The sequence below is a fragment of the Oncorhynchus keta genome, chromosome 1 (genome assembly GCF_023373465.1).
Source record: "Oncorhynchus keta strain PuntledgeMale-10-30-2019 chromosome 1, Oket_V2, whole genome shotgun sequence".
Taxonomy (NCBI): domain Eukaryota; kingdom Metazoa; phylum Chordata; class Actinopteri; order Salmoniformes; family Salmonidae; genus Oncorhynchus; species Oncorhynchus keta.
The window spans coordinates 41,363,642-41,387,501 of NC_068421.1; the positions used below are offsets into that span (position 1 = coordinate 41,363,642).

Consider the following 23,860-nt stretch of genomic DNA (forward strand, 5'->3'; position numbering starts at 1 on the left):
GTTCCTGCTCATTAAGTCTCCTCAGATTCCCATGGTATTGGGATTCTCCTGGCTCCAAAGACACAATCCCCTCATTAACGGGTCTACTGGTGCCATCATGGACTGGAGCCCGTTCTGCCATGCCCATGTCCTGAAGTTAGCACAACAAGCGCCGGGATGTCTTCCTGAGGGCTCGGGAAGTCGCTACGGACCTCTCCGCCATTCCCGCAGAGTATCAGGACACCTCCGGGAGGTGTTCAACAAGGTCCGGGCCACTTCGCTTCCGCCGCATGACTGCGGGATTGACCTTCAACCCAGCGTGACTCTACCCCGGAGACGACTGTACTCTCTGTCGGGACCAGAGACCAAGGCGATGGAAACCTACATTGGGGACTCCCTAGCTGTAGGATTCATCCGACCTTCTTCTTCTCCCGCCGGCACAGGGTTCTTCTTTGTGGAGAAGAAGGATAAGACCCTGTGTCCATGCATCGACTACCGGGGTCTCAATGACATAACGGGGAAGAACCGCTACCCCTCATCTTCTCGGCATTAAAACTTGCACAAGACAGTACACAGAATTCTCAATTTTAAATAAATGTTGCCAATTTATTCATTACTAAATGTAGCTAGCATTAGATAGTTAATGCAGAGATTCTTACCTTTGCCTCGATTCGGCAGTCTCGTCCATATAATCACGGCATTTGTAGTTCTTTATGATAGTCACATTAGCAGCTAATTAGCATTTCATTTTTGGGGAATAGATACAGGTGAATATATTGACAAAAGAGATTTACACTGTTATCAAAACGTCACGCCAGGGTAAGCATACACGAAACAGAGCCCTTATTTTAAGTGTTTCTTAAATCCCCTATGGGAAAAATGAATGGTGGAAAAATGATTGGAACCATTTCCTTGTTTGACCACTAGGCTTTATGGGTATTATGACTCATACTGTGGCACTCTATTGGCAGGCCAGATAAGTCTAAGACCCTTCTATCAATGTAGGCCTCCTCAGTGAGGTTGCGTAAGCCCTCAGAGCTCTACTCCCAAACACTCACCCTGCCCTGGAACAGAGCGTGGACTTTTGGAAGCAGCTCGTCAACATAATTGACCCCGACATTTCTTTTGTTAGTATGAGTTCAGCACACTGTTTAGATTTCACTGTCATTAACTTTTGGTTGTGTTTCACCATCCCCCCCCGGAGCGAACACAGGCCACACTGATGTCGTTGGGCTTTATAGAGCATGGACAAATACACATGAGCTCAGCGTTGCATTCTTATGATAACATCTTTAAAAGCAGCAGAAGATTACCAACCATATTGTATCCTAAAACAAGTGTCATCTAACTGCAGTGTAACTGTTAAAGCTTCGGATTTCACCAACTGCGTAGTTAGTAGTGATTGGCAAATATGATGACGTGTATTTTCCAGGGCCTCAATACCACCATGCAGGGAAACGTCAGTGTTTGTCTTTTCTTCATGTAGTACAAATATACTTCACCATCTGAGAGTGTATGTCAACTGATAAAATTTGGTCAGAAACATCTGGCTGTCATAACATCCAAAATTCACACATGTGAGAGTATTCGTAAGTAGCCGAATCGGAGTGTTCTCAATATGCATTGTAATGATGTTAAAACAATGGGAAATGAGTGATTGTGAATGTCTCAGAGACCTAGAGGAATTGCTGTCCGTGTTTCAAGGCTTATTACCTATTGGCACTGAGTGTTGAGTCCTGGCCAAGGGAAAACAGTCATGTATAACTGTCATCTTTAGCTCAGCACACACGGTGCAGTTTGAATGGAATTAATCTACAGGAAAGACGTGTGTAACTGTGTGACGTGTGAAACTTAGTTGACCATTTTTGCACATTCAAAGCCAAACCACAGATAACTAATGTCAGACGAAAGCATAATTTTGTAATGTATTATTAGGCAATAAATGATGGTTAATTTGAAAATGTGAAAAAAATGCTGTTAGCTATGATTGTCAAGTGTATTTTATCAACATGTCAGAATCACACCTCAATTTGCAGAGAATTAGCTGTTGTTGTGCTCATTCAAGAGCTCTTCCTTCTTCTATTTGATATGAATCCCAGTCTTACTGTCAAGGAGAGGATCCTTCACTAGAGACTCTGCTTTAAAGATTTGTGTCTAATGTATTAATTTAAGAGCAACTTGTGTTTCATTCATCACCATTCAGATCCCACCGCTGCCACAAATGAGGCCGGCCTTGTCACACTTACCACCGCTGGGCTGACTGTGGCTCTGCTGCTGGCTCTGCAGGGGGAGAATGTATTCCGACTGGGTCAGCAGCTGCTGACTGGCCAGCACTGAGGGGATGCGCGGAGGCTTCTCAATGTCATTGGTGGAGGGCGTGGCCACGGGGATGTGGCAGAACTTGCCGGTGAAGGTTGGCGGGCAGACGCAGCGATCCTTCTGGATGCAGACCCCTCCGTTTTGACACAACATGGGGCACAGGACTAGAGGAGAAACAGAGGAGGGAGGGAGACAAACAGAATGGCTCTGTTAATAACTGTGACCAGATTGAGGGAGAAACACGGATTCCAAGACATCAACAACTGAAATAGAACTCTGGAGCTTAGAGAAACTATAACCCTCTCGTTTTATGTCCTGTAGTAGTCCTGTGGTGATTTCTATGGTTCAGTTACCATTAGGGCCAAGAGTTCCTCCCTGTTGTGGTTCAAATGTAACAACACAAACTCACGATTCAGATACAATCCGACTACAAAACCAAGGGCAGAGTCAAACAATTTTACACCTACCTAGCCAACCAAGACAACAAGGGAAAACCTCCAACACATGTCCTTGTGACAGGGATAATTGATAGACCGTTTGGGCACACTGTAAACAATGCCATTCAAAACAACACTGATTTGTTACAGAGCACACAAATACAATCTTTACACTGTGTCCCCCTTTTTTACCACAATGAATGGAAAACAAGCAGCACTCTGACGAAAACCATGCCTCTGCTTACTGTGCCCACCAGCACATGCTTTCCATATCACATGGCTGTATTGTATTAATGCTCATAATAATAATAATAACGTTGGAAAGCTTGCACATGCGCAAGTTCATTTCTATCCATATTTTAATTAGGTAGAATATAAACTTGCTCTCTCTTAAACACTCTTTGCGTTTGTGTTCTGTGGTAATTTTACCACTCAAATGATCCTGCAATCAAGAAAGAGGGTTCAGCTGAACCTGTTTCCTCTCATCAGAGTGGTTTGGAGAGGATACTGTAAAACATAACTATTGGACTGTACGAGGTCCCGACAGTCACACTGATTATAGGCATTCACCTTTCCCTGAGCCTTCCCGGAACTTGGAAAGACGACGGCAGCTGAAGGCTGTCCAAAGTACACACTGATCCATCATTTTTAGTGTTCTTCCTTTCCCTAGGGGGGCACAGAATTGATTTTCCGTCTGAATACGAAGTCCTCTGGGCTCCACTGAGCGTGTCAGCGTCGGGGTAACTACCGTACAGGTCTCTGTTCTCAGTTTCTGGCATGCTCTTGCCCATTGTTCCAGAGGCCATGGTGAGGAACAGGAAAAATGTTGGTGGTTTTGTCAGGAAAAAGCCTTTTACAATAGGAATTTACAGTACAGTGGCTTAGGGGTTCTCTAGGTTCCTATCGCAGAGAACCTGTGTCCGGCCCCTGGGTCTAGAGCAGCAGCGTTCCGCTGTGTGGAGTAGGTTTCCGGTGGAGAAATCATGTGTGGAACATATGCAGTGTATCAGTGTGTGTATTCCCCGCAGTGGTGTAGCCGTGGTGATGAGGTCATGTACAGTGTGCAAACTGAGAAGGTGACCTAATTGTTTGCTCCGAGTCGGACGTGTTTGTCCCTCCAGATGCAACGGATCCATCCACACGAGTTTACACAGGGAGAGGGGGAATTAGGTAGAGAGAGAGAGAGAGAGAGAGAGAGAGAGAGAGAGAGAGAGAAAAAGAGGGAGAGAGAAAGGAAAATACTTAAAGAGAGGGAAACAGACAAAAGGAAAGACAGACAAAGAGAGGGACAGAATGGGAAAAGAGAGACAGAGAGAGTGAGAGAAAGTTGCATGACGACTCATCCTGAATTTAATTTGGCTGCTCTTTCAATCACTCCATACATGAGTCTGAACCTACCATCCCAGAAGTCGTTTGTGCTGATTCATGTAGACCAGCTCTGATCCAACCCATCGGTTAATGGGACCAATCAGAACGGTTTGAATGTGTTCTCATTCGAGAAGTCGTCGGGGAGGAAGCAAACCAGATTCATTGTGGAGAAGAAACGTTAGTGGGCGTGGCGTTTGGCCCGAGCAATGTGGATGGGTAGCCAGGCAAGAGTGCAGGTGCCTCCCATGAAAAACAGTGATGTCAGCTGAGCTGTTGAGAGGCAGTGAGCAGCTGCCCAGTTCTCCTCAGGCCCTCCATGAGAGACACAACGTTAGCCCTCTCTTCTCAGAGAAGTTTCCCATGTCTTTCACTGCACTCATATCCATGTAATGGAGTACATCTCTCAGGCCAGTATGGAACAACAGGTCATCACACCATGTAGAGTTTTGATTTTCACCAGAAGCTGTTTTATTGGTGTTTAGAGGCACAATACCTGTCTAAATGATGGAGGGACACCAGTGGAACCCCATGACATCACTTCCTGTGTCCCCTGGCTTTGCAGCTAGTTCTGAGAGGATTTCACTCCAAAGGGTGGTTTAAAAATGGGTGTCATCACTCAAACATTCTGGGCATGTGTGTGTGTGTATGTACTTCAAGGTTGACAGCATTAGCCCTCCCTGGAAATAATCAAAAAGTGTGTGTGTGTGTGTGTGTACAGGGAAATGTTTTGAGGCAAATCAAAGACACATGCCATTTGGGCTCCCTCTTTGCATGCAGGAGAAGGAAGGTTCAGCTGGCCATAGTTTCCACAGCTTGCACAGAGATGCTTAACCCATGATGTCCTCATGCACCCCCTGCCTTTAGCAAGACAACCCTGAATACTCCTCAACATGGGTGAGAAGGATATTAATACAGCAGAAAGCTGAAGAGTAATTATCAGGTGAATACAGAATTAATACCAGTAATGCAACTTGATTCAAACAAACCAGCTGGCATTTGGAATCAAATTAAATCAAAGCTGATTTATCATATGCACAGGATACAGCATAGTGCACACGGAATAATGAAATGCTTACTTGCAAATAGACTCACTGTCGTGCTTCATCTAGTTTGCCTCAGTGCAGCTAGTGTAACCGGTGTGAAATGGCGAGCTAGTTAGCGGGGTGTGCGCTAATAGCGTTTCAATCGGTTTCGTCACTCGCTCTGAGACCTTGACGTAGTTGTTCCCCTTGCTCTGCAACGGCAGCGGCTTTTGTGGAGCGATAGGTAACGATGCTTCGAGGGTGTTGATGTGTGCAGAGGGTCCGTGGTGTGAAATTGCTAGCTAGTTAGCGTGGTGCGCGCTAATAATGTTTCAATCGGTGAAGTCACTCGCTCTGAGACCTTGAAATAGCTGATTTTGCGGCTTTTGTGGAGCGATGGGTAATGATGCTTCGTAGAAGGCAGTTGTTGATGTGTGCAGAGGGTCCCTGGTTCGAGACCAGGTAGGGGCGAGGAGAGACGAAAGTAACACTGTTACACTAGCACTCAGTATGAGATCATGAGGTTCAACTGCAACAATAAAACTAATCATAATGGCAGTTATCCAAACCATCCCAGATCAACTTTGCCATAGCACCTCGCTTTGAATAGTTGGAAAGTTAGGTCTCTCTTTGAACAGTCAAATATGCACGGAGATATTTACAGAGATATTTTGGGCTCTGTTGACCACATCTGCCTGACAGACATTTTTCACAAGTCCACGCTAGAGAGCATCGACTGGGTCGTAGAAAATAGGACCAGAGTGACACTACAGTGTATTCGGAAAGTATTCAGAACCCTTGACTTTTCCAACATTTTGTTACATTACAGCCTTATTGTAAAATTGATTAAATTACTTTTTTTCCATCATCAATTTACACACAATAATGACAAAGCAAAAACAGTTTTTTTTAGAACAATAAAAATACCTTATTTACATAAGTATTCAGACCCTTTGCTATGAGTCGCAAAATTTAGCTCAGGTGCCTAATTTTTCCAATGATCTTTCTTGAGATGTTTCTACAACTTGATTGGAGTCCACCTGTGGTAAATTCAATTGATTGGACATGATTTGGAAAGGCACACACCTGTCTATATAAGATCCCACAGTTGATAGTGCATGTCAGAGTAAAAACCAAGCCATGAGGTTGAAGGAATTGTCTGTAGAGCGCCGAGACAGCATTAGCCCCAGATCTGGCGAAGGGTACCAAAAAATTGCAGCATTGACGGTCCCCAAGAACACAGTGTCCTCCATCATTCTTAAATGGAAGAAGTTTGGAACCACTAAGACTCTTCCTAGAGCTGGCCGCCCAGCCAAACTGAGCAATCGGGGGAGAAGGGCCTTGGTCAGGGAGGTGACCAAAAACCTGATGATCACTCTGAAAGAGCTCCAGAGTTCCTCTGTGGAGATGGGAGAACCTTCCAGAAGAACAACCCTCTCTGTAGCACTCCACCAATCAGGAGAGATCCTTGATGAAAACCTGCTCAAGAGCGCTCAGGACCTCAGACTGGGGCGAAGGTTCACCTTCGAACAGGACAATGACCCTGAGTACACAGCCAAGACAACACAGGAGTGGCATCAGGACAAGTCTCTGAATGTCCTTCAGTGGCCCAGACAGAGCCCAGACTTGAACCCGATCAAACATCTCTGGAGAGACCTGAAAATAGCCGTGCTGCAACGCTCCCCATCCAACTTGACAGAGCTTGAGAGGATCTGCAGAGAAGAATGGAGAAACTCCCCAAATACAGGTGTGTCAAGCTTGTAGCGTCATACCCAAGAAGACTCAAGGCTGTAATCGCTGCCAAAGGTGCTTCAACAAAGTACTGAGTAAAGGGTCTGAATACTTATGTAAATGTGATGTTTCAGTTGGTTTCTTTTTATAAATTTGCAAACATAAAAAAACGTTTTTTATGCTTCGTCATTATGGGGTATTGTGTGTAGATTGATGAGGTGGAAAAAACTATTTAATCCAGTCTGTAACGTAACAAAATGTGGAAAAAGGCAAGGGTCTGAATACCTTCCGAATGCACTGTGTACTGTAAGTATGGCAAGACAAAACAAGTACAGTATATTTTACACTAGTACACAGTTGAGCACTGTGTAGTGTCTAATGTAACATGATTGGTGCAAGGGGATAATGAGCCATTGTTACTGGTCTGTCTGTTTCATGCTACCCCACCGGACATGTGACTGGCCAGTAATGGTCTGTGTGCATTTGGGGGGGAGGGGGCTTGTTTGTGCAAAAGTCTGACTTCGAGTTGACATCATCTGAATGACCTGGTCTAGGAACAAGCCTATAAACCAGATGTATGCTAAGCGGACGAAAGGGGAGGGGACTTTCCCCGAGCCTGTTTATACAAGGTACTGTATGGGGCATTACTCAGGTTATAGGAAAACAAATAACTGGCTTGGTAGATTTTTAAAGCTTTCCAAGTCTGGGTTATTATGAATTAATGAAATGTTCAAAGTTGACTGTAGATATAGGCCTACATTGAGAAGCAATACTACAGTACACACTAGAGGTCGACCGATTATGATTTTTCAACACCGATACCGATTATTGGAGGGCCAAAAAAGCCGATACCGATTAATCGGCCGATTTTTTCCCCCAGTGTATTTGTAATAATGACAATTACAACAATACTGAATGAACACTTATTTTACCTTAATATAATAGATCAAGAAAATCAATTTAGCCTCAAGTAAATAATGAAACATGTTACATTTGGTTTAAATAATGTAAAAGCAAAGTATTGGAGAAGAAAATAAAAGTGCAATATGTGCTATGTAAGAAAGCTAACGTTTCAGTTCCTTGATCAGAACATGAGAACATATGAAAGCTGGTGGTTCCTTTTAACATGACTCTTCAATATTCCCAGGTAAGAAGTTTTAGGTTGTAGTTATTATAGGAATTATAGGACTATTTCCCTCTATACCATTTGTATTTCATTAACCTTTGACTATTGGATGTTCTTATAGGCACTTTAGTATTGCCAGTGTAACAGTATAGCTTCCGTCCCTCTCCTCGCTCCTCCCTGGGCTCGAACCAGCAACACAACGACAACAGCCACCCTCGAAGTAGCGTTACCCATGCAAAGCAAGGGGAACAACTACAAGAAAGCTCAGAGCGAGTGACGTTTGAAACTCTTATTAGCGCGCTCTAACAAGCTAGCCATTTCACTTCAAGTAACATCAGCATCATCTCAGGAGTTGATAGGCTTGAAGTCATAAACAGCGCAATGCTTGACGCACAACGAAGAGCTGCTGGCAAAATGCACGAAAGTGTTGTTTGAATGAATGTTTATGCACCTGCTTCTGCCTACCACCGGTCAGTCAGATACTTAGATACTTGCATATAATCTGACTGAGCATACAAGTATACAAGTATCTAAGTATCTGACTGAGCATACAAGTATACAACGCAGGACAAGCTAGAAAATATCTAGTAATATCATCAACCATGTGTAGTTAACTAGTGATTATGATTGATTGTTTTTTATAAGATAAGTTTAATGCTAGCTAGCAACTTACCTTGGCATACTGCATTCGCGTAACAGGCTGGCTCCTCGTGGAGTGCAATGAGACTAGTTAACTGTAAGGCTGCAAGATTGGATCCCCCGAGCTGACAAGGTGAAAAATCTGTCGTTCTGCCCCTGAACGAGGCAGTTAACCCACCGTTCCTAGGCCGTCATTGAAAATAAGAATGTGTTCTTAACTGACTTGCCTAGTTAAATAAAGAATTATATAATATAATATTTCAAATAAAATAAATCGGCACATCGGCTCCCAAAAAATACAGATTTCCGATTGTTCCGATTCCGATTAATCGGTCGACCTCTAATACACACGACTCCCAACACCATCATTAAGTTTGCCGACGACACAATGGTGGTAGGCCTGACTGATCACCAACGACGATGAGCCAGCCTATAGGGAGGAGGTCAAGGGCCTGGCAGGATGGTGCTTGGACAACAACCTCTCCCTCAACATCAGCAAGATTAGAGAGTTTATCGTGGACGACAGCAAATGGGTGGGGGGGACCGAACGCGCCCCCAGTCACATCGACACAGCTGTAGTAGAGGAGGTCGAGAGCTTCAAGTTCACAAAGGACCTATCATGACCCAAACACAACAACACAGTCATGAAGAGGGCACGACAATGTCTCTTCCCCTTCAGGATGATGAAAAGGTTTGACATCTGATAGAAGAATTTGTATGTTTAAGATAATGACTAAAGTATTTCACCCTGAAACTGTATAACAGTGTGAAATGTGTTAGAATCATAAGAATATAATCTGATGATGTGTGTAGCTTGGTTAGAATTATAACTAGGGCAATGTATTATTTTGTAGCTATGCAAGCAGGGAGCAACTGTGAGACGAGATAACTATGTATGGGGGTAGTGGGATAAATACTGCCTGTCTAAGCAGGGAGTAGCCTATGATAAGAAATGGTGTGTGTGTGTATGTGTATAAAAAGACTGGCTCTGCATTTGAGGGGCAGAGCGCTCACTGAATAAAGTGTTGATCTATTGCAGACTGGTACTTTGTCTAATTCTTCATTAACCAGAGCCTTACAACCTCTGAGAATTGGTCAAAGCTATAAAATAGTTCAGCTAGAACATTGGGATAAAACTTCTCGTGACAGCATCGGCCCTCAGATCCTCAAAAAACAACTACAGCGGCACCATTGAGAGCATCTTGACTGGCTGCATCACCGCTTGGTATGGCAACTGCTCGGCATCTGACCGCAAGACGCTACAGAGGGTAGTGTGTAGTACATCACCGGGGCCAAACTCCCTGCCACCCAGGACCTCTATACCAGGTGGTGTCAGAGGAATGACCTAGAAATTGGCAAAGCCTCCAGCCAAACAAGTCATAGACTGTTCTCTCTGCTACCGCATGGCAAGCGGTACCGGCACACCAAGTCTGGGACCAAAACACTCCTGAACAGTTTCTACCCCCAAGCCATAAGACTGCTGAACAGTTAATCAAATGCCTACCAGGACTATTTACATTAGCTAGGTTTCCATCCAATTGGAGACAGATTTTAATGCTAATATTCTCAAATCTGCATATGCACATATTCCCAGCAGAGATGTTTCCATCAAAGGCCGAACGTGATGACGTAGTGCACATACAAATCCATTTTGCGGTTAAATTCCCATGTGCCGAATATAAATACAAGTTAAATGGGTTTCCATCGCATTTTCAACTCCACTGATGGTTTTCTCACAAACAATGTTGAGTTATATAGCGAGTGTACCCACTCTGGAATTGGCACGTGTGCTCGAGAGTATATCCTACATGTTGAAATTAGCACGAACAAAAGAGCGAGATCATTTTTAGTTGTCAAACGGCAGCCAAGCATTATTATCATGTCACCAGAATAAGACCCTTGATGTTTATTGGAAAGGATCACCACCTTGCACTTTCACCACACTGTGAAGTTAGTAATAAATTGATTTCATCTGTAGCCTAATAAACTGCATGCTTTCCCGACATAGTGGGAGGACCACACAATATGTCATTGTGTGACTCCCGAGTTTACTTCGATATGATGGTTATTATATCAGTATATGCACATAAAAGCATTTCCACAAGCATTTCTCGCGTAACACATTTTGCCTACACAAAGATCCATTTACATTACATTTACATTACATTTAAGTCATTTAGCAGACGCTCTTATCCAGAGCGACTTACAAATTGGTGCATACACCTTATGACAACCAGTGGAACAGCCACTTGCATCTAAATCTTGTTGGGGGAGAAGGGGGGTGAGAAGGATTACTTACCCTTACTTACCCTATCCTAGGTATTCCTTGAAGAGGTGGGGTTTCAGGTGTCTCCGGAAGGTGGTGATTGACTCCGCTGTCCTGGCGTCGTGAGGGAGTTTGTTCCACCATTGGGGGCCAGAGCAGCGAACAGTTTTGACTGGGCTGAGCGGGAACTGTACTTCCTCAGTGGTAGGGAGGCAAGCAGGCCAGAGGTGGATGAACGCAGTGCCCTTGTTTGGGTGTAGGGCCTGATCAGAGCCTGGAGGTACTGAGGTGCCGTTCCCCTCACAGCTCCGTGGCGAGCACCATGGTCTTGTAGCGGATGCGAGCTTCAACTGGAAGCCAGTGGAGAGAGCGGAGGAGCGGGGTGACGTGAGAGAACTTGGGAAGGTTGAACACCAGACGGGCTGCGGCGTTCTGGATGAGTTGTAGGGGTTTAATGGCACAGGCAGGGAGCCCAGCCAACAGCGAGTTGCAGTAATCAAGACGGGAGATGACAAGTGCCTGGATTAGGACCTGCGCCGCTTCCTGTGTGAGGCAGGGTCGTACTCTGCGGATGTTGTAGAGCATGAACCTACAGGAACGGGACACCGCCAGATCCCATCTAGCGTATTTTGTTTTGTCGACATTTTAAAAGTCTACCGAAAAAATGATGTTTCCATCAGGCCTGTCATGACATTATTTATCGGACATGTACTTTATTTGCATAAAAAGGTTGGAGGTTAACCTGGTTACCGACCTGCTTTATTATTTATTGTATTTCGTGCACACTCACTAGATTCTACCCACACCCTACATACACTCACACACATGCATATTGACAGGACACACACACGCACGGACACACACACACACACACACACACACACACACACACACACACACACACACACACACACACACACACACACACACACACACACACACACACATGCATATTGACGGTACACACACACACACACACACACACACACACACACACACACACACACACACACACACACACACACACACACACACACACACACACACACACACACACACACACACACTTTTTAACAGTTTATTAGGCCACAGAATAAATAAATCATTATTAACTTCACAGGGTGGGGAAAGTGCAAGGTGATGATCCTTTCCAATAAATATCAAGTAAGCATTTCACAGTAAAGTCTACATCAATACAAATTGATTTGTTACCCAATTAAACAGATGGCTCTTAGTGGCAATAATTAGGGTGCAGCATTTTATCGCATTATGTAATCTAGGTCATTCAAGAGCCATCTTCAAGGCAGTCGTCTTAAACATTGCAACACATCTTGTGCATTCGTTTCCCACCCCCTATAAACCAGACAGGTTGTTATGGAGCCTGGATATAAATGATGTGATGATGGTAACAAGCCAGCGCTGATGGACATGATGGTAGCAGAGGAAACACGTGGCTGTGATTAGCTTCATATGCAACGGCCCTAGTCGCGTCCGTCCATCATTTCCAAACATTATGCAACTAACTCCTCTCATCTCAACTCTCAAACATCTAAAAAGCCTCCCGTCTAGGGTCAAGGCACTCTGGCTCAGAACATAAAACTAAGGCTTGTTCAGAAACTATGAGGAAGTACAATCACTCTGGCCCGGTGTATCAAAACACACAATCTCTCTGATTAGCCAGACACGAGGCAGCCGTGGTCTGGTCACTGAAGTTTAGTTTTATTAATGAACAAATGCAGCTAATCTCCACTTAATCCCTGGACGGATTTGGAGTCTTGTGTCGGTCTGCCTTAATGTCTCAGTCTAGGAGGCAGCGAGTGTGTAAAGAAGTCGCACTCCGAATGACTGCATTATAGAAACGAGTACCGCAAGATTACAACAAGCTGAGAGAGAGAGAGAGAGAGAGAGAGAGAGAGAGAGGGAGAGAGAGAGAGAGAGAGAGAGAGAGAGAGAGAGAGAGAGAGAGAGAGAGAGAGAGAGAGAGAGAGAGAGAAATGAAGAGAGAGAGAGAGATGGTGAGAGAGAGAGAGAGAGAGAGAGAGAGAGAGAGAGAGAGAGAGAGAGAGAGAGAGAGAGAGAGAGAGAGAGAGAGAGAGAGAGAGAGACAGAGAGAGAAATGAAGAGAGAGATGGATAAGGAAAGAGGGAAAGAGAGCGAGAGAGAGAGACAGCGAGAGAGAAATGAAGAGAGAGATGGATAAAGAAAGATGCGAGAGAGAGAGCTAGAGAGGAAAGGGGGAGAGTGGTAAAATACCACTTTATTTACTACCCTGTACTGAATATAACCCTAAATGTGGTTTAAGACATCATGATATATCTCCTCTGTGCACCTGCATGTTGAGACCAGTGATATACTGTAGGAGACCTGGCTTGTGCATCTTCTTGACACTCAGGAATAACAAACAGAGAATCAGCTGAATCCAGCTGGTCTACATTTCAAACTTTTTTGTCTTCTCTGGAAGCCTAGAGTCTCAATGTGGGTCGCTAGAGCCACACTTGAATAACCTCCGTAAGGGGAAAGGGAAAGTCAGACATGTTGGTCCCATGTATCATGAGCTGAAATAAGATCTAATAATTTTTCCATACACAAAAAATGCTAATTTCTCTGAAATTCGGTGCACAAATTAGTTTACATCCCTGTTAGTGATCATTTCTTCTGCCAAGATAATCCATCCACCTGACAGGTGTGGCATATCAAGAAGCTGATTAAACAGCATGATCATTACACGGGTGCACCTTGTGCTGGGGACAATGTAATTTAAATGTAATAAAAGGCCACTCTAGCTCAGGACCTCTACATCCAGCTTCTTCACCTGCGGGATCGTCTGTGACGAGCCACCCGGACAGCTATGGGCAGGCATAAGCTACGGACAACGGACACAACTGCATTTTACTGATGGAAATTAGAATGCACAGAGATACCGTGACCAGATCCTGAGGCCCATTGTCGTGCCATTCATCATGACAATGCACGGCCCCATGTCACAATGATCTGTACACAATTTCTGGAAGCTGAAAATGTCCCAGTTCTTCTATGGCCTGCATACTCACCAGACATGTCAACATTGAGCATTTTTGGGATGCTCTGGATCGACATGTATGACAGCGTGTTCCAGTTCCCGCCAATATCCATCAACTTCGCACAGCCATTGAAGAGGAGCGGGACAATATTCCACAGGCCACAATCAACAGCCCGATCAACTCTATGCAATTGAGATGTGTCCCGCGGCATGAGGCAAATGGTGGTCACACTAGATAATGACTGGTTTTCTGATCCAAGCCCCTACTTTTCTTTTAAGGTATCTATGACCAGCAGATGCATAGCTGTATTCCCAGTCATGTGAAAACTATCAATATGGCAACAGACAGAAAGAACATCCAAAGAACAAATGATTCACTGCCATAAGATCACACATTACACACACAGTCTGAGAGGAGATAGAGATTCCCTGGCATGTAGAATGGATCCATCAAAGAGTACATTAACCTTGATGTTTGGTCATACATTCCTCAAGGTGCTGGAAGGGAGACAATCTTTCTGTTTTTGTCTATCCCTCTCTCTCTCTCACACACACACACATGCACACGCATACACTATTTGAAGTGGATCTCATGTAAGCATGGTCCCAACGCAGTTGCTCTGAGCCTGGGTAAATATGTGCACGTCTGAATGGTCGCCTCTCAAGACGGTGTGAATACCTGTAAAGGAGGCCAGCAGAGCCAAGGGGCTACTCTCTCATCCCTCCAACCTGTCCACATTTAAGGTCTAGCCCTTACCGTTCTCCCAAACCTGTCTCCACCACTGACCTAAAATCACAGTGATGCTACAACCACACCTCCAGCTCATCATTCCCAGTGGCTTACCCATAAGGTCACTCTGTCTGGACCCCAGAGTGGGAGGTCTCAGTGGGGCAAATGAAGCCCGAGTTGAGTCCTCTGGCTATTTATGGCTAGGAGAGAATACAGTATACTACATGCTTACAGAGAAAGATGGTAAACAGAGATAACAAGTGAGATAACTTACAGACTCTGAAGCCCGGTCCCGGCGCAGCCCGGCCCCCCTGTTCACTGTTGTAGAGGGTGGTCACATTGCCCTGCTCGCAGAAGTTGGTGCAGCGTCCCTGGGTGCAGCGCACCTTGCAGATGGTCGGGGTGAAGAGCACCTTGATGCGCTCAGCTCCTCTCCTTCCTGCCCCGGCTGCCGTTCCTCCTCGGTGGCCGGCGGTCTGGTTGCTGGCTGGAAGGGGGAAGAAGACGAAGCAGAGGTAGAGCAGCGGTAGGAGCCTGAGTCTGGGTCTGAGCTGGAGCATGGTGCCGTCCGTTTACTGACGATGCATCCCACGGAGAAGAGACACCACAGAGATCCACGAGAAGAGCTGCCGTGCACGGCAGGAAGAGATGTGAGGGGAAGACCAGGGAATTCCACGCTTACTCTTACGCTTCTTTCAATCACACTCTCTCTCTCTCTCACTCTCTCGCAACTAGCGCAGGACGAGGAGGGGAAGGAAGAGAGGAGAAGAAAAAAAAAGAAAAACAGACCCAACGCTTCCCTTCTTTTTTCCCTAAACACACCAACCAAAGAAATTATGAACTTTGAGGAGGAAAGCACCCGTGTGTGTGAGTGCTACATAAAAAAAAAAATCTTAAGAGAGAGTGCCTGTCCACTTAATTGGAAGCAGTATAGCGAGAATGCTCTGGGCGAGCCTCCAAACACAATGTTTATAAGGGATCCAATCCATCCCCCTGTACTGGGAACTCTTCACTGCGGCCCCTGACCCTCTCTCTGTACCCTGCCGTTATGCTGTAACTGTAATCTGTTTTGTTCCCCCCCTTTTCCTTGTACTCCCCCCTCCCCCCTCTAGTTTCATAACATGGACCATTTTGTCATCTGAGGAAGAGACCACAAGGAGGGAGTTGGGTGGGTGATGCAAGGTTTGAGTTTCAGGTCCTCGCTGGCGTTGTAAACTGTGGTGGTGAAGTCATCTTTCTCTCTCTCGTTCTGCTCATAAGGGAGCGGGAAAGGGGGGGGGGGGGTATTTTCCTTTCACTACGCATTTTTAGAGATGTCATTTCACAAGCCCCACAGGCTCTTCCGTGACATACACAATGTGCATTAAACCTGTTGCCTTTACCGAGCCAGCTCATTCCTGAGCAACAGGGGAAAGAAAAGAGCTGCATCCACGTTGCACAGGCTCACATCAGTCTTACTTGGACCTGTAGGCCCACTAGGGTGAAATCACATCACTTTCACTGAACTAAAACATCACATGAGAAAACTATAGGAGTCAAATGTTTAAAAAAATCCTTTTATGGTCATTCATGGATATAAACCCCCAGAAACATCCCAACCCGATTTGGAAAAAAGGAGGTCGATGGAAACACCTCAATTATTTTGCTCGGAAAGGAATGGTAAAGAATGGAAAATATAGAAAAACAATTTACAAAGAGATTCATTGTAATGCTAAAGTTATGAGCTAAAACTGTATGGTCGTTAGCTTTACAAACATGACTTGTTCTTTATATTCACTAATAATGAATCCCTAAGCAAAGTTGAGCAGAAATGCCTTGTCCAGTTTGGAAGACAAACAGCTGCGTTGGACTGGGCTCAAACGCAGGTGCCCCATTACAGCAATATCTCCAGTTTCACCAGTATAAAACCTGGAAGACAGGAATGGGAGGACAGCGAAGCGAGGCACACGCTAGCCAACTTCACCAAGGCCCTAAACCACATCAAAGGCTAGGTGAGGTTAAGTGCTGAGAGAATGATGTTTTACTTGAAGCTTATGGGTCATCAACAAATTAGGGAGAATGACCTAATACAGGTCATGGGAACGGACCAAGCTAGGACTTAGAGAGAGCTAGGTTCTGTAACAGCTCCTCCTGGGTTCTGAAAGGAACTACAGGTACACTGGTACTTTGCTCAGAGGTCATCCCTTATATGGAGTGTCTGAACTACCTGAGGAGGCAGTCTCCCTGCCCCCTCTGTTTGTGTAGCAGCACTTTGGCACTGCACCGCTCGTCTGACCCGCACCTGTAGCTCAACCTGCCCTGGCCCAGAGAAGTGAGTCATTATGGGCCAGGACTGGGAGGCTGGGAGTTGGGATACACTGCCAGAAAGAGAGAGAGAGGGGAGGGCCTTGGCGTAGGCTAGGACACACAGTAAATGACCATGCTACCGCTGGGACGAGCCGTCTGGGTCTGGACTGTGGGTTCCTGTCTTGCTGGGGGAGGAGGAGGTATTTGTGTCTGCTCAGGACAGGTGTTGTTCACAATGTTTTCTTGTATGGGTCAAAGAGGTCACAGTTCAGGTTATTTTGCCTCCTTTTTAAGTGTTTTATGAGGGATATTAGTCAATGTAAAAACTGTAGTCCAATTAGCATTCACTTATAACCTTTCAAATACTGCCATAAAAATGCTCCAAGGTTGGGGAATATTAGCTATGGTAAATTGCTGTTAGTTTTAGCCAGTAAATCATATGAATCCGAACGTGAAGTTTCACCTTGGAGGAAGCAAGTCCTTTATGTTTAGGTCCTGCAGGTGCAGGACATTTAGTGGTTCTCTGTGTCAGTGCACTCAATCCCTCTGCCAGTTGTCCAGACCAGTCCTCCTCACACGCACAAACACATGTTCCCCAGATAGGAGTATTATTCCAATTACAAACAGGAAGCTCTGCTCCATGTACAACAGATTGCCCCTTCACACATGGAAGCAACAGCTACCAAAATACTATCAATCAGTCTAGTGGCTCTGTAAAGGACCAAGAATGGTGTGTGTGTTGTTTATCTTCATGGAGGATGAGTGTGTATACGTCTGCATGATGGCCTTCATGTTTGCAGGGTTTTTCTCCAGCCTTGTCCAAGGCAAATCAGCAGATCAACATTATGAAGAGATTGAACGATTGGAAATAACTCCCCACATTACATAGCAGACTTTGGTTTATGACCCTTAAACGGGGTGTGCCAACTCTTTGTTGGTTTTAAAATGACATTTCTTTAGTGAGATTACCAAGTGTGATTGACAGGTGTGAAAACGGAAATGACAGTATAATGATCACTTCAGTGGTCAATGGCCCTGTCACATCTTAGCCCATAGGGGATTGCAAAGGGAGGATAAATTAAGTATTTATCTTGTGTTAACAAAGACTTTATTCATACACAGCAACTGTTCATCTACAATGCTCCTGCATGCCACTCAAAAGAGGAGAAGCCCTCTCTGACTCCCGGGACGATTAAAACCGATGGAGGAATTTAGAGAAGGACCTCTTACACAAACATTTGCAGGAAAGAAAAAAACATCCAAGCACTTGCGTACTTAAAGAGGCCAGGGGACACCAAAAACTAGGACCATCAGCCCTTGTGGAATGTTGACAGATTGCCTTGAAAATGTTGAGCACTTTCTCACTTCTAGGGGAAAAAATCTGAAAAAATAAAAAACCTGACCCTTACCTCTCTGATTTGGAAACTTGGATTAAAGCTTTATAGCAGATATTTAAATTGGGTTTTGAGGGGAAAATCAAGCATTATAGAGTCATACTCTCTCTCCGTGCGAGACAACATGCTCTGTTCGAGTGACTTTCACCAATTGGATATTAAAAGAGAGTAGGGCACAGCAGTGGTATGTAGATACAGCTGTACAATACTTAGAATGGGCCTTACACTGTTAGGCAAACCAGGTTGCTGAGAGAAATATAGTGCTCTTGCTTGTGGTGTTGGGTAAGTGCAACTAATGTGCTATTTTGCTATGAGGTCATGTCTTGAATAGCGCTGAGTGATAGGCCTAACCATTACACTACCCTACAAGTCAGTAGTGTAAAGTTGTCAGAGCTATGTGTCGCAGCTAAAAATGAATACCACACCAGAGAACTTGCAATACATACAGTACATAAACTAAAATATGGTTTGCCATATTATGGCCATTTACACCTATTAGATTCCGCTACTATGGAGTTAAAATCTGAGCTAAAGGGACTGAAATCTCATTGTGGGAGATTATGTCCACCCTCGTAAAAAATATGCCAGTTTAACCCTTTCGATTAGATTGGTTTCCACATGCCATGAGGTCATTTTGGCAGGAGATTTGGGGGTTCCCATTAGTTAAACATTGTCCATCATCTGGGCCATTACTGTACCTATGCCAGTTGGCCAAGAAAAACAATGTCAGGAATTGGTCACAATGGGTTTTGAGGGTACGTACCGGTCTGACCGATAACCTTATCTTATTCCTAAAGTGTAAACAACTAGGACATGGGTTAAATCATTCAAATAAAGTCAGGGTGTTTTATTTTTGATGTGGAAAGTTTTCGTGGCAAATTCCATGCTATGTTCATGGATGTACCCACACGATATCCATTCTAAACACATTACTTTGTCACCACCAGTCCATTGGGAGCAAGGCATTCAACATCAACACCCTGTTAATCACAACAAGCAAGAACCTAACACAATATGATATCTGATCATTTGCTGCCATGACAAGTATGATATTACTCATCACAACAACCTATGCTTTCAGCACATAGTGTAGTCAAAGTAAGAAAGGCTGGGTGTCTAAGTGAAGGGCCTGTCTGTACGCACCTGCAGGAGGGCTCGCGTGGACAGTGTACTGGCCCTTCTGGGTGTGGAAGCTCTTGACACTTGTGGTCTGGGTGTCATGTAGGTCTGACTGTGAGGCTGATTGGAGCTTCTTCCTCTCTGTCTCGATGTGTTTCATCAGGATGGTGGTCATCTTGTCACCTCGACCGCCACGGGCCAATGCCTTCTTTAGTAGCAGTAACTGGGCCTCCTGCAGACTGAACGGAGACACAACACACAGTCAACAGACACTCAACAGACTGGGCCTCCTTCAGTTTGGACAGGGGCGACTACAGACAGTCAACAGACTGGGCCTCCTTCAGACTGGGCAGGAGAGACAACAGACAGAATGTCAACAAGTACGGTAACTAAGAGTGTGTATAGTATAACTCATTGCCATGCGTCTGTTACTACTGACAGCAATTTAGAACACTAGATTGGCAGCTAGATAAACTCCCTGGCCTAAAGATTTACTCACTGTATTGTTTACACGGGGGTACAGATACACTATTGTAGTGTATTATGCAAGCAACTATAGCTAGTTAATTCAATTAGAGACTTATTTGATCAGCACCAACTCTCCTACAGCATCTGCCAAGAAATGAAAGAAAACCCATGACATGTTCATCCATGTTTTTTTATACACAGTTATCAGTTTATCAGCTTGTTGGGGCAGACACACTGACTAGGCCGGGGACTTATCAGCCAGACTCCATGTCTTTCTCAAGCCCTAAGGTCTTCTTGGCCCAGGGTTGTTTGGCAATTCACGGTTTCCATGGCAAATGGATAAAACATGGGAAAAAAGGGGCAGGAGCGTAGCCAATGTTGTAAGCAGGGTCTGGATTACTTTTTTGATATTGCCCAAGTAAACCTTCTAGCATGTATTTACAGTGCATTCGAGTGTACCTGCGGCGCTCTCAATAGAGTACACACACCCACCTTATTTCCACTCAATCATACAGTAATACCATTTTAGTACGCCTTGTAAGCCAGCAACCTAGATGTTTTTATTTGTATTTCTCTGCAGTTGTTTTTCTAACACACCCCAAAAGTCTGCTCAGACTTCATATTTTTCACACTGGATGAGTGGGCCTCAAGTGAGCCATGAGAGCAATGTGTCTGACGTACTGTAGACTATAACACAAACATAAAACATTCACCTTAAACATTCACCTTAAATAGTGTTTTACTGCACTAAAGCAGGAGATGGATGTTTGAAAGATAGTTTTAGGTAATGGAAAGCCTGTGTAAAAGAAGATGGGCGGTTGTTATTTGAGAGAGGCACTATATCAAATTAGTCATTATTTAAAATGATATATTTGGCTCACTCTCTACTAGTGTTGGGCTGTATCTAGATGTTTATATCGTCATACCGTCCTTCTCACATCCCGGGATTTACGGTATTTGCGGTTTAGTACACATGGGGGCACTAAAAGCACAAAATGTGTCTATTACCAGAATGCTAACAAAATTAGCACAAGTAATAGCGATAGAGGCTGCTAGCTAAATATGCTAACGAGCGCATACGAAAATAAACTAATTGCAAAGACAGGAAATCCAGCTCATAAAGTTATACATACATTGGTAGTAGCTACCAAATGTCATGTTTTGTTGAGTTTGGACATTTTGAAGCAAATGTGAAAGAGAGACATTGTGCAAAGGAACAAAGTTTTGACGCATGCTTGTTTGAAGGAACAACACTTGCTCTGGAGCAGCATGTGTACAAGCTGTGTCTGTGTGGAGTCTGGAGTCGCTACCGGCCTGCTCTGCTCAGAGAATAGGGGGAGGAGCAGACTGAGGGGCCAAGAAGGAGAGAAAAAACCCTTAAGGAAATCAATATAGCAGTGTCAGTTATACCGATAACTCCGACAAAGGGCTTTGACTTCTCAAACACGGCAGAAAGCTAACACTATTTCATCCCCTGTCTCCATACTAATTCAGCCACTTACTTAGCTAACTAGCAAGTTAAACCAAATACACAGCTATCTCAACTTATCTGGGGAACTTCACTAAGCCTCAATTGTAAAATAATGTGACAGGTGAAATGAAGAATGCAATCTGCTTCATCTCCTAACATATTGCACAAGTTGACTGCAGGTATTTACTTAAAAAGTAGCTACAAATATTAAAATGTATTGAAAAACATCGAAGGAATAGTTTACACATACATGTTATTCAACCACGTCATCCAAACTGCACGTGGGTGATTGTAAGATGAACGAGGTCCACACTCCAGGGTGGCGGTAATGTACCTTAAAGTTGGTTACCAAACACCATATCAAATTCACACAAGAAGAATAAATGAGGAAAGATGAATCAAAGAAAACTACCTAAAAACAAACCATGTTTCCGCTTCTATCTGTAGATTAGTTGTCGGAGTTGAGGACAAATGATTTTTTCGTGACTAAAAATGGGTTCGAATTCTACAAAGGACCATATGCATTTCAGGTAAAATAACAACCCAATGTTAATCTCCCAGGACAAATTAGCTAGCAACAGCAAGCTAGCTAAATGTCCATGAATGTTTCATGTGTGTTTTGACCTGTGCTCAAATGAATAGAGTTGGTTCAGAGTTGGTTTTGGTATTTAAAACTGTGTGTCACCACTGTGGAAAACCTCTAGGAATGAGCTTTACATCTAGATAGGATGTGGTTCAATTATGTTGAAATATTTTTTTGTGAAGTCTAATCTCTCAACACATAGATCAACAATGGGGTGAAATGCATGTTGACATTTAGTGTGTCACTAATCCATGAGGTGGAAGTCAGCCTACTGTGCCGGCTGCAATGTGCTGGCATTTCAATAGTCTATTGTGTGTATGCTGTTTATCTATGCTGTTTATCTAGGATCGACCCTCTTCCTTCCCCGGCTGAAGTCAGTGCTCTGCAACCAGGTCAACACTGCAAGATGGCACTCCTAGATTACCGCACTGCTTTCACACATACAGCTTCGTTCTGCCTAGTTGAAAACGCTCCGATGTGTCATAGCCCACTCTGTGTAGGCAGACTTCAGTCCGTGCGATGCCGTTCCCAGATTACAGCACTGTTTTTTCAGACAGACAGCGGTTCTGCCTCGTTTCAGATGCCTATGTCATTCTGTGGAATTCTGAGTGCACTGTGCCTGCAGACAGAGTGATCTTACAGAGTCTACCTGTGGCCGAGCCACTAGTACAGAACTGCATGGGTGTGTTAGGAGTATTTACCTACATTACATACTACATTTACTTTCTTATGGATACCCGTTGAGTACCATGGATCTAGTGAATCCGTAACCCAAGATATTTGCTTAGTTACAGTTTAGCATTAGCATCGTTGAACGCAAAACAATGAGAATATTTGGAATAGGACCCCTTTTAGCGTGTTCCAAAAAGGTTGCCTAAATCAACTCCGAGTAACTTGAAACCAAGCAGGAGCAACTTGCTACCAAAAGAGGTTTAAAAGCTTTGGACAGGGAATTAGTTTTACCTAAAAACATTATGAAACTATTTGGACACGTCGCTAAAATCTAATCTAATATCCTGATCCCTGGGTGTTGTTGCTGGGCAGAATGATTAAAAGCCAAGAGAATAGAGATAAGGAAAAGTCAAAACTATGAAGAGGCACTGGGGTCATATACTAAGAACAAATAGAGCTTATGTCTAACTGTCTCAGAACCAGACTAAACCCAGACGTGTGTGTGTGTGTGTGTGTGTGTGTGTGTGTGTGTGTGTGTGTGTGTGTGTGTGTGTGTGTGTGTGTGTGTGTGTGTGTGTGTGTGTGTGTGTGTGTGTGTGTGTGTGTGTGTGTGTGTGTGTGTGTGTGTGATGACAGGGAGCCGGCCTGGTGGTCTGAGGCATTCCACTTAGTCTGGACAGAAAACAGCAGATGGATGGTCAGTGGTTGAACCTATTCCATCAATCTGACCTACAGCACCACAGTCTAGCAGATTGCCTGTAATCCTATAGAATGGCCATAGTAATGCATACATACTAGAGGTCAACCGATTAATCGGAATGACTGATTAATTAGGGCTGATTTCATAACAATCCGAAATCTGTATTTTTGGGAGCCAAATTTGTCGATTTGATTTTTTATACCTTTATTTTACTAGGCAAGTCAGTTAAGAACACATTCTTATTTTCAATGATGGCCTAGGAACGGTGGGTTAACTGCCTTGTTCAGGAGCAGGACGACAGATTTTCACCTTGTCGGCTCGGGGGATCCAATCTTGCAACCTTACAGTTAACTAGTCTCATTGCACTCCACGAGGAGCCTGCCTGTTACGCGAATGCAGTAAGCCAAGGTAAGTTGTTAGCTAGCATTAAACTTATCTTATAAAAAACAATCAATCAATCATAATCACTAGTTATAACTACACATGGTTGATGATATTACTAGTTTATCTAGCGTTGCATATAATCGATGC

The 23,860-nt window shown here is 44.2% G+C and overlaps 1 protein-coding gene across 3 annotated transcripts in view; it reads right to left on the reverse strand.

The window, feature by feature from the left end:
* Nucleotides 1–23,860, reverse strand: part of LOC118396394 (latent-transforming growth factor beta-binding protein 4-like) — a 74,608-nt gene that overhangs the window by 36,275 nt on the left and 14,473 nt on the right. For all 3 annotated transcript variants that reach the window (XM_052525298.1, XM_052525296.1, XM_052525290.1), the window contains exons 4-6: nt 19,460–19,674; nt 14,911–15,123; nt 2,226–2,462 (exon numbers count right to left, since the gene is read on the reverse strand). In XM_052525298.1, the coding sequence (XP_052381258.1) occupies nt 2,226–2,462; nt 14,911–15,123; nt 19,460–19,674 (665 nt within the window). The remainder of the gene's footprint in view (nt 1–2,225; nt 2,463–14,910; nt 15,124–19,459; nt 19,675–23,860) is intronic.